This window comes from Aptenodytes forsteri, unplaced genomic scaffold (genome assembly GCF_000699145.1).
Source record: "Aptenodytes forsteri isolate BGI_AS27 unplaced genomic scaffold, ASM69914v1 Scaffold514, whole genome shotgun sequence".
Classification (NCBI taxonomy): Eukaryota; Metazoa; Chordata; class Aves; order Sphenisciformes; family Spheniscidae; genus Aptenodytes; species Aptenodytes forsteri.
Genome location: NW_008795044.1, coordinates 2095 through 13033, shown reverse-complemented (window position 1 = coordinate 13033; position 10939 = coordinate 2095). Strand labels below are relative to the sequence as shown.

Below are 10939 nucleotides of genomic sequence, written 5' to 3'. Positions count from 1 at the left end.
TGGCTGTGCCCCCTCCCAGCTTCTTGTGCACCTCCAGCCTTCTCAGTCGGTAGAGCATGGGGAGCTGACAAGTCCTTGACTAGTGTAAGCACTACCTAGCAACAGCTAAAACATCGGTGTGTTATCAAGATTATTCTCATCCTAAATCTAAAACACAGCACTGTACCAGCTACTAGGAAGGAAATTAACTCTATCCCAACCAAAACCAGGACAACTCTGTATCAAATATAAAAATTAAGTGAATGTGTCCCCCTCACCTTTTTTTTTTTCTTTTTTTTTTTCCCTTTTCTTCTTTTAGAAGGCTGGTTGCAATTACTGTACCCTATTTATGGAACAGTAAAATAAATTGGATGACTCCTTTCCATTTTCATGCCAATTCCAATTGAATAACATACTTTAATCCTTCAGATGATTTTCTGTATGCATGTTGTTGCAGCAGGAGCAAGTTTGGTCTGAGTGCCTTCAGCTTAACAGTATCTCTAGTGAAAAAGGTTGTAAACAGCATCTTTCCTTCACTGTTCCTTTCAGCAGCTTGGGCAGGTCAGAGCTCTTCTCCTCATGTTCACCATCACTGCACCATACCTATCATCTGTGTTTTAGCACTCTTTAACTAAAACAGCTGTAATATTTTTTAGCTGGTGGAAATATCAACAGAAAATTTTATATGTATGTGTGTATATGGAATGCAAGGGAGATTTGAGTATGAAACCCTAACAGTATAGGTTATTCATTATCAAGGTAATACTAGCAAGACTGGAATACTCAGCTGAATTTTGGAAAACAGAAAAAAAATGGCTATTATCTTGTAAAGGACCTTGTAACTTTCTCCTAAGCTCCCCTTTTTGAGCTTAGTCCAAGACGCAATATACTTTCATCTGCAAATTTGAGAACAGCTGGTGAAATCCCCACTAAGGGTCAATTCATGGGCACACAAATGCATACTCTATTGTGTTTCAGCATCAACTAAAAAAAGAAAAAAAAAGATAGTAATATGTTGTAAGTTGTTGCATGCTGTAACTTGTTATATGATTCCTCTGTTGCATTGTGTCACCACTGCTGTCACTATCAAGACAGAACAACAAAGACAGACTTTGGAAACATTTACAAACTTCTGGTGAGGATGGACCCCACTGTTCCCAAGGCCATCCTTGCTAGGCAGGGGAAGTCTTCCCCTCCACATTTTGAAGACCAAAAAACACCAACCCAAGTCGTGAGCTTCACAGCCTCCTTAGCCTCCTGCCACCTCCCATCCCTCCTGAGCATGTTGTCACGCATGTTTCCGTAGCAGCAGCAGGACAGCTGTCTAGTTGTTTTATTCATGGTATGACAGTCTGAGGCAACTACAGTTGTCTGCTTGATGGCTCAGAGTTCCTGTTATCCTCACAAGTGTGATCTGCTGTCATTCATGTATTCAACAGCACTCCATCAAGCACTCTGTTATCTTCTGTGCTGCAGCTAGAGTCGACACAGTCTTCCCCATGTTCCTCCGCTCTTCAAAAGAAGATGGGCCCTCTTCCAGGGGAGTGCTCTGTGAGACCCCATGAGCTACATATAGCCTCACAGTTTAGCCAAGATGAATGCAAATTATTCTTGGAGCTCCTAAGAGGGCAGCGAGTGTCTTTGTGAACAGCCTGGATGAGAATCTTTCAGACTTGACTCTTATTTTATAAACCAAATATTTCCATTCTGTCTCTTCTATTCTACTTGATGTACAAATATAGCTATACTTGGGAAGACCCAAACAATGTTAGCAAAGGTGTATCCCTCCACACTTATCCTCGCCCCACTTCAATAATATAATCTGGAATACAAACCTTTGTGGGGAAGTATATTCAGGGAGACATAATTCAAAGTTCCTTCCCTGTCAGTGAATATGAACAATATATCAATGTCCTGGTACTCAGAGCTGCCAGGCAGGCCTGTTCAGGTGCTTCTGAAAAATAATACTGCTGTGTCCTATGTCAAGTAAGGCTGTGCCAGTTCTCCCTAACTTTTCAAGGACAGAGCTGCCTCTTGGCATTAGTGCAGTTATCCATGATCTGTCTTGCAGGGACTCTGAGCAGTCAAACAAAACAAGTTCAGTTGCTTCAAACTGCTAGACCATGACTAGAGGATTGAGACAGCTGTCCTAATATCAGTATTTCAAGAGTGTTCCTCTTTGTGTCGCAATCTAACAACAAATGCCAGGCTTTATGTCCCAGATACTTGGGTTTATCTCTGGAAAGTTACTGATTTTTCTGGTTGGAGACCCTTTTCCCATTTCTTCTTTTCTTGAAAGCATTTTTTCCAAGTAAAAGACAGAGCTCAGGCAATACTGTTGGACTTGGAAAGAGACTAACTCTTGCTGTGCTGCTTACAAAGGTTCTCACATTGAACATCAGACTGTACGAAAGAGTGCTTTTGAGCTGTAAAAGGAACCTACAATTCTTTTTGGGCCTCCCCCAAAGATGACCTCCCTTTGGGATGTTCCAAAAATTCCTATTTGAAAAGCAGCCAGATGGGGTCCCCTTCACTCTTTTACTAGGCCTCACAGACTTACTGAAGTATCTGGGAGCAGTACTATGTCCAGAAGAGCTGTCTGTAAGAGGATCTTCTGCCAGATATGTTTTCATGGGTGCTGCACATGGACAACAATGAAAGGAGGACGAATGACTGTTTGCAGGTTTTCCTGTAAACATATGTATTTTAGGCAATACATCTCCAATACTTCTACTCCTCTTCCCTCTGTAATCTAATCGGATATATAGCTTCTTAGGATGAAAGGAGCTGAAATGACTGGCTGTTCTACCCCTAATTTTACCATATGTGCAGCACATGGAGAGAGAAGGAAGGGATGCCAAAGTAAAGGAAGGAAGACAGTGCCAAAGTAAAAAAACAAAACAAAACAAAACAGACTAGCAATGCCAACAATGCTGGCACGTTTCTACAGTGTTAATGCTGGTGAAGACAATGAATTTGGAAGAACTGTTACAGTTTTGTTTTTATCAAACTGTTCAATTCCCACAGATCCTCCTTCCAGTGAAGCCAAGAGGAATTCTGCCATTAGTTTCAGCAGGAGTAGTGCTAGTCTTGCAGTGCTTATTGTGGACTTTGATCCTGCTGATGTTTATGTTTAGGAGTAGGCATACTGGGCTTGTGCATAAAGTTAATCACCTGCGTGAATGTTTGCAGATAGGTTATCAGATTCTGATCCTACAAATATTTATGCTTGAACTCAACTTCAAATGCAACAGTGTTCAAACTGAATATATTTTCTGCAGTTTCAAAGCCGCCTGGTGAAGGAGGCTATCACCTACACTGTGCTTTGAATTAGGTCCTGTACTTTCTTCACTGGCTTGTACTGTGGTGTGTAAGGTACTTAGACAAAGCTCATCTTCCTAAGGGGAAAGATAAGCAAAGTTACTTTCTCATGCTTTGATCCCATTTATTTGTGCGTAGCTGCATATTTAATTTAGGAAGAAATTACAATCTATTAAACATGCAAAGCCTGAAAGAGTAATTCTACTGTTCCTGAAAGAGTATCTCAGTGTACTGATATTTCTAATACATGGCTTATATATTTTTCATAATTTTTATGCCAACCAAATTTTGAACAATGAGATTGAAATTACAAATGTGGGTATCATATACAAGAAAATGTGCCTGCTCAGCTGTGTAAGAGGATACATGTTGCCTTTAGCAAATCATTTCTGAGGCTTTTCAAATAAAGCAGTGAACTAGTAATGATGCCTGTTGATTGATGAAATAACCTATTTCATCTACAGATAGGATTTTTCTTGTGATTTTGATTAAACAAAATGTCTCCAAAGGAGCATGGTACCTTATTTGTGATTTTTTTACTATTCAGGTCTTCCTGAGCTACTGGCATTCTTGAGTCCCAATCTGAGATATTTTCTTCAGGAATATGCCATATACCTCTTTCTACCATTGCTTCCTTCTACAGCAATAAACATAGTGTTTATCATTGCATTCTCTATATATTCTTTCCATAAATCTCACTAATCAGAGAAGGAAATACTAGCTTTTATTCTCATTCTCACTGGTTTACATGCAATGAGGTGTCATAGGCACGGTCTTCTGGCCTTTATGATCTTCTAAATGTACTTGTTGTTGAGTGCCATTTTGTTCTTACTGCCTACTGCTCACCAATGGCTTTCTCAATTTCATCCTGCCTATTTTTTGAGAAACATGATCAAGGTATGAAAGGACTAACAATGAAAAGGAAATCAGTAGCTGGCAGCACAAATTATTATTCTGTTTTGACTACAAACAGTAGCATCAAATGTGAAAACAGACTTTCAAATTAATTAGCATTTAAGGGAAATAGGTTTGGAATAATTATCAGATTGCTTTTAAGCAGCTATGTTTACAAGCGCATCTGCTTCCTATTAAGTCCTTTCTAGGGAAAAATAACAAATAAGTACACATTTTGAGTTTTGAATCTGTTTTATGTTCGTACTTTTTTACAAATTAAGGCTCAGGAGAATAAAAACACAATGGTATTGCCCTGTTCCTCACAGCTCCAGTGAAAGTGAAAGTTGCCTATTCTTCCCAAAGGCAAAGAGCCTTTTATTGCTCCTATATATGTGGGGAAATAAGTATGCTCTTCTCCATCTCCCATACTGTGACTCTTCCAACACCCCTTAGGTGAGGGATCTTAGTAGACTGTGCCAACACCCTGTATATGTCCACTAGGACACCTCTTTGCAAGCCCAGTGAGGCTACTTCCAGCCTATTGCAGCTACAAATGGCTGTAAAGAGACCAGATCTGATCCACCCTACATCGCTATTCATACCTTAAGCACTATTTCACATCTCTTTTCTCTTTTTCCCTCTAAACATATCTAGTGCTTCCAAAGTGACTGGTATAAGTGATCAGAGTCACAGAAGCTGTGCATCAGCTTCTTGGGAGCTCAAAGATTTCAAATAATCTGAACACCAGAAGTACTAAATCTTTTATTATAACTCATTTTCCCTTGAGCATTCCAACTCTGCAAAAAATAAACAAATCATTCTTTATTGTCTTCTTCCTGCAAGGATGTAATAGCTGGGAAGAGAAAAATAACAAAACTTGAGCTAGCTAGACTGCTGTTATGATTAATGAATAATCTTTGCACATTTGCATCTATTTTGTTTAATATTTTTCACATACAGATATTTCATCGATTGGAAAAATGATGTGGACAGCTACTTTACAATAGATGCTACTGAAGGAACCATTGCTACTAATGAATTACTGGACAGAGAAAGCACAGCACAGTACAATTTCTCTATAATTGCAAGTAAAGTTAGTAAGTATGACACAAACTGAATTAATATGCTAATGTGGTATTTTTTTCAGAATGTAGCGCTCAGGCATAAATACGCTGTGAAGAGTGCATGTATTGCCAAGAGATTATTTAAGACGGCCCAATAAATATCATTTTGCCAGACTCACTATGAGGTTAAGTGTGATGTTCAAACAGCCCCGTATAGTAAGGTTTTTCTAGTAGCCCTCATGTACGGACTGTTCCCTCAGAAGCTGAAAAACATTTTGTCAGCGTGAAGAGCATGAGGAGCTGTATGGAGACCTTCCAATTCTTATTTCTAATTTTGTAATTCACTCCATATGAAATTAGGTCAGTCAAATAACAGGTCTGTTAATCTGCTTTTTGAAGGTAGAAAAATTTAAAGACTCATCTGATTCTCAGACAAAAAGTACACTAAAATTGAGTCAAGATTTAAGGCCCTAAATGAATCAGTCTGTGTGCTGCAGCTCTGCTCTTGTGTTTTGTCTCTGCCCAAGACTTTATGCCTAACCACTTGTTTTCTTTTCCTATAAAATTTGTGGTGGGGTTTTTTTCAGCGTGAAGAGCATGAGGAGCTGTATGGAGACCTTCCAATTCTTATTTCTAATTTTGTAATTCACTCCATATGAAATTAGGTCAGTCAAATAACAGGTCTGTTAATCTGCTTTTTGAAGGTAGAAAAATTTAAAGACTCATCTGATTCTCAGACAAAAAGTACACTAAAATTGAGTCAAGATTTAAGGCCCTAAATGAATCAGTCTGTGTGCTGCAGCTCTGCTCTTGTGTTTTGTCTCTGCCCAAGACTTTATGCCTAACCACTTGTTTTCTTTTCCTATAAAATTTGTGGTGGTTTTTTTTTTCATTTCTTGTCTTTGTGTCTTCTCCTGCATAGCTTTTTTTTTATAAGAACTCCCTTCTTCTGCTGTATTATGTAGCTGCAGCTTTCTTCATTGCCATCCTTCTGTATAGCATTCCTTCTTCATGATCCTGTCAAACTGAAACTCTCATAGACGTATGTCACCCTTTGAATACAAGTCTTTTGGTCACTTAGCGGTTGTGTAAAGGCCACAGAAGTCTTTCTGTTGACATCAATAGGCTGTAGAAGAGGACCCCTGCTGTATTTCCTCTTCATTCTGTATTGTTTATGTGTCCAGAAATGCAAGTTTCTAAAGCAAAAAACATGTTTTCCTCAATGTATTTCTTGGTACTGAGTCTTCAAAAAATAATACATGCTACTAGCAGGAACAGGGAGATTTTGGAAGCAGTGAAGGTATACATTATTTAAAATAAAAAATAAATACTCAATTGTAGTTATCTCAAAAAGAACCATAGGCTCAGTCCCTGGAGCCTGAAACTATAATGAGGACACCAGTCAAATGAAAACTTGAATTTTATCTGTAGCTTGGAAAAGGAATACCCTAACAGAGGAAACTAATCTATCACAAGTGACTGAGTATATGGAGATACATGTGCATGTGTATATTGACAGAAAGCCCACCAGAACTGTAATTTGTTTCCAGAGAAACTGAAAGGCAGGTAGATGTAGAGGGGAAGTCTCGTAATGGTCTATGTTTCAGTAAAGCTTAACTATTTAGATTTACTGGTGGACAAAGAACACGAGATTTGTAATTTTTTTTTTTGCAGTAAGGCAGCAGTTTTAGTAAATTCGGTGTGAATCTGTTTATTATTCCCAAGAGTATTTAAAGCTAGCTAAAACCTCTGAGTCAACTTGTCTGTGCACCTTCCCAGCAGATATATAGTAATATCACGTTGTCCTGGTTATGTAGAGCTGTATCAGGCAGGCTATATTATGAAATTCCCATTTTTAACAATTGCCTAGTTAAGAATCTATACCTAAGATATATTTGTGATTCATTTCAGCACACCTCAAAATATTTATACATTGACTATTATCCATAGTATTAAAAACAACTGCCATACCGGTACTACACCAGTAATTGGCAATATTTTGGAGGATTTGAGGTATACTAACTGTCAAAACTTTATATGCAGTTGTCTAAGAGCTAGCACAGAAACAAAGGCTGGGGTTTGAGGGATGACACACTGCACACAACCAAAAAAGGTTAGAGAGAAGAGAAGAAAACATCTGAAGAAAAAGAGGGGGAAAAAATGACTATATTTGAAGAATTTCTGCTGTTAAAAAAATTGCCACTTGTTCAGTGCTGACATAGAAACACTGAAACTGCCATCTCTTATTAGTGAATAAGTGCACTGAACAGTGCCTTGACATATACACGCTTACCTAGGGGAAGTGGCCCAGTATTGCAATCGGTTGCATAAACTTGCCATGGGAATGGACGCTATTGTTACCTAAGTATTTTCAGTTCTCCATTACCTTATCTCTTTAAAATAAACAGACTCCAAACTGGTAATAGGCATTTTACATTCTGTTACTTAAAAACCTTTATTACTAAAATATGTATTTTGCCTTCTCACTGTGAGAGGACAACAAAACCGAAAAACACCCACCTTTTAGACACATCCTGATGGTCATTCTGCAAATTATCTTCTCTTGAACAGGCCAATTATAATCAAAGACCACCAGATTTATCCCCATCAAGTCAGAGAGAAAAATAAATTAAACCGGCTTTGCCATCATTCCCCTATATGTGGCAAAGGACGCCAAGGCCATGAGCAGGCTTGCATGGACTCCCTGCCTGTGCCTTAGCCCTGGGGCCTTCTAAGTGATTGTTCCCCTTTGTTCTTCTGTAGCTTCCAAATGGAACCCTGTACGAATCACAGATGATATTTGTGTTATATTTTTTCTCACAGCCAGTAAATTCTTGAAGTAATATTATGACTTTTGAGCAATCAAGTTACCTTTCAAACAACGGCACAAATGGCATGCAGTTTAGGTAGCTAAACATAGCAGCAGGCAATTGATAAATGTAAATGTAGATATGGATGTACCAGTTAGATTTTTCTTACAGGCTGATAAATCTGACTATTATTAACACTAAAGCACCAGAAGTTATAATTTTTAAAGGAATACATTCAAAAATAAGGCAGAAGAGAATTACCTTGTGTTTATTAAAGTAACCTTTTCTGACATCACCTATTGAGGAGGAAAAAAAAAAAAATCTTGTTCAAAAGCTTGGTTGTTTGGGAATTTGTAAATGGTTCCATGTCCAGTGTCCTCATTCTGCATTTATTTGACATATATATTCATATATATATACACACATATAAATACAGAGATCATTCTTCCCTAAACTCCAGGTCCTGCCCCTTCATCCCTGCCTACACCAGACATGGTGCAGGTTGGCAGCTTAGAGAGAGGTAGAACCTGGACCCTTAGCAAACAGTTAATTATGAAATCTGCTTGTCCTAGGCTTGCTTGTGTCAACTTGTACACTCACAGCCAGGAAAGTCCTGGTTACCCAGCAATAACACAGTACATCTTGCATATGGACAGTAGCTGCTGGTTCCATATAGGGAACTGGGATAAGGGAAGTTATTCTACCCAAGTTATGCAATGACTAGCTCTGACCATGTATCATTATACTGTAATCTTTATTTCTAACCCTGAAAAAATTCCAAACATCTGATCTAAACACTGTCTGGGAATCTGTCTCCAAATAGCAGCACAACTGACTCTTGAGAACATCTCAGAGGTGTACCCAGTGTGGAGTGATGGATAGCTTACTGTCGTGTTTAACACAAGACACCATAACTTTATTCTTGCTCTTGTTAAAGAAGCCTGTCCCAAAGTAGAGATCTTTTTAAGCGGGAGGTAGATGATTGTTCTGCTGACACACGGATGATGACACAGACCTGAAGGCAGCTGAATGCAGAAGGTCCCTTACCCATCCATGGAAATAAAAAAATCAGCCTTTATATAGAATAAAGTGCATGAACAGGGAGGGGTTGTTTCAGACTCACATTTTTTTCCCCCCATTTCACTTCCCAATTTCTCCGTACTTCTTTTCACTCCCTGACTATATTTCATTGTATTTTTTTTTCTTCTTAGAGTAAATCAACACCCTGGTAGCCTTCATGGATGCTGAAGGCAACCATGTTTCTGAACATTTCTGATCCCATAGACCCTGTCCAAACCAATAAATTAAACATGGCTTGCATTCATTTCAAGCACAAAGGCCAGCTGGCACTGAATAGCCTATTTCTATGCCATTAAACACTCTTACCTTCCAAACAGGGTGCTCACGGGTAAATCGATTCTTTGAGAGTGGTCCCTCGCCCATACTAACTCCCAGCACATGCATGTGAATTGTCCGTAAGAACACCAGATGCCCCAGGACAAAACTGTGCCAAGGGCTGCTGTAAGAACGTAATGCTATAAAAAAAATCAGAGTCCAGTGCTCAAAAAGTTCCCCAGTGTGCTGCTTAATTATTTAGTATGGAAATGGTTTTTGCGTCTTACAAAAGAGGAAATGGATCAGATGCATAAGATCTTATTTCTGCTTTCCCATCCTCAAGGCGCTAGTTAAGGTTGAAAATAAATATAAAGTAACCATAATCCTTCCTGTCCAAACCATCTTCCCAACTCCTCTAACTCTAGGCCCAAATTTTGTGAACGCTAAAGAAACCTCAGCTTAAATCTCAAGATGGGGTTTATCTTCTCCTGCATACCACAATTGGGATCAAGGAATCACCAGTTCTCCTCAATGGTCAGTATCTATTTTCTCAGATATCTTGGATTTTCACAAGTTCATTAGTCAAAGTATTTTACATATTTTCTACTACTGTAATATCCTTGAACCATAAAGATGTTAACAGATGATGGTACTCAAGCAAAAGAAGGAAGCACGGTTGTCACTATCTTACAGACAGGAAAACTGAAGAAGAAAGAAGCTAATTAATTTGCCAGTATCTTACAGGCAGAATTGAAACCTGAAGTCAGTTTCTTAATTCCTAGGCTAATGGTTTAACCAACTTGTCTTCTCATCTGTGTAATCTGGGTTTAAAAGGCATGAGCAGATGTTTTCAGTGACTCACTCACTGATACCAGCATGCATATCACTGCTGTGCTCACAGGGCTCAAAAAGATTTGATTTTGAGACAAAGAGCAAACAAAACAAAAACAGATAAAATGGAGGTCAAGTCTGCAAAGTGGTATTTGAAATGTAATTCTTCATCCTCGTTCACATCAAGTATTACAGGTCTTTGTAATTACACATGAATTCAAAGCTGTACACAATCTTCTTGCAGTGTTCCTTTATATACGTGAGCAGTTAAACTGATATCAGCGCAAACAAGAAAGAAAATAAATAAAGTGATACCCAGAAGTGTGTCCATCTTATGCTGTAGTAATTCTGTTTACTTTCATGTTTGATTTTTGCTGACCATTTATGCAAGGGAAAATTCTACCTTGCTAAAATACTTAGCAAGAAAAGTTTTTGTCCTCTAATATATCTTTCAAAGAAACATAGAAAATAAATCACAGACCATCAGTGAGAAATAAATATAAAACGTATACTCATATTCGTCTGTATTTCCAAAGTATGCTATCCTATCATGATTTTGAGGGAAGGCAGAATGTCAAATCCCTTTGTTCATTTTAAAAATATACAGTCCCATACTATGTACAGTGTTCCAAAAAGCTGAAAAAATAATTTATGTAAGATACTTCAAAATAATATAACCTAAAAAGACTTCTTATAGAAACTGAT

The 10939-nt window shown here is 38.2% G+C and overlaps 1 protein-coding gene across 1 annotated transcript in view; it reads left to right on the top strand.

Moving 5' to 3' along the window:
- LOC103897022 (cadherin-12) overlaps positions 1 to 5291 on the top strand; it is a gene marked incomplete at its 3' end in the record, with an annotated part of 163387 nt that extends 158096 nt beyond the window's left edge. Inside the window, exon 7 of the mRNA XM_009276971.2 lies at positions 5155 to 5291. Coding sequence (XP_009275246.1) covers positions 5155 to 5291 — 137 coding nt within the window. The remainder of the gene's footprint in view (positions 1 to 5154) is intronic.
- Positions 5292 to 10939: the final 5648 nt, after the last annotated feature.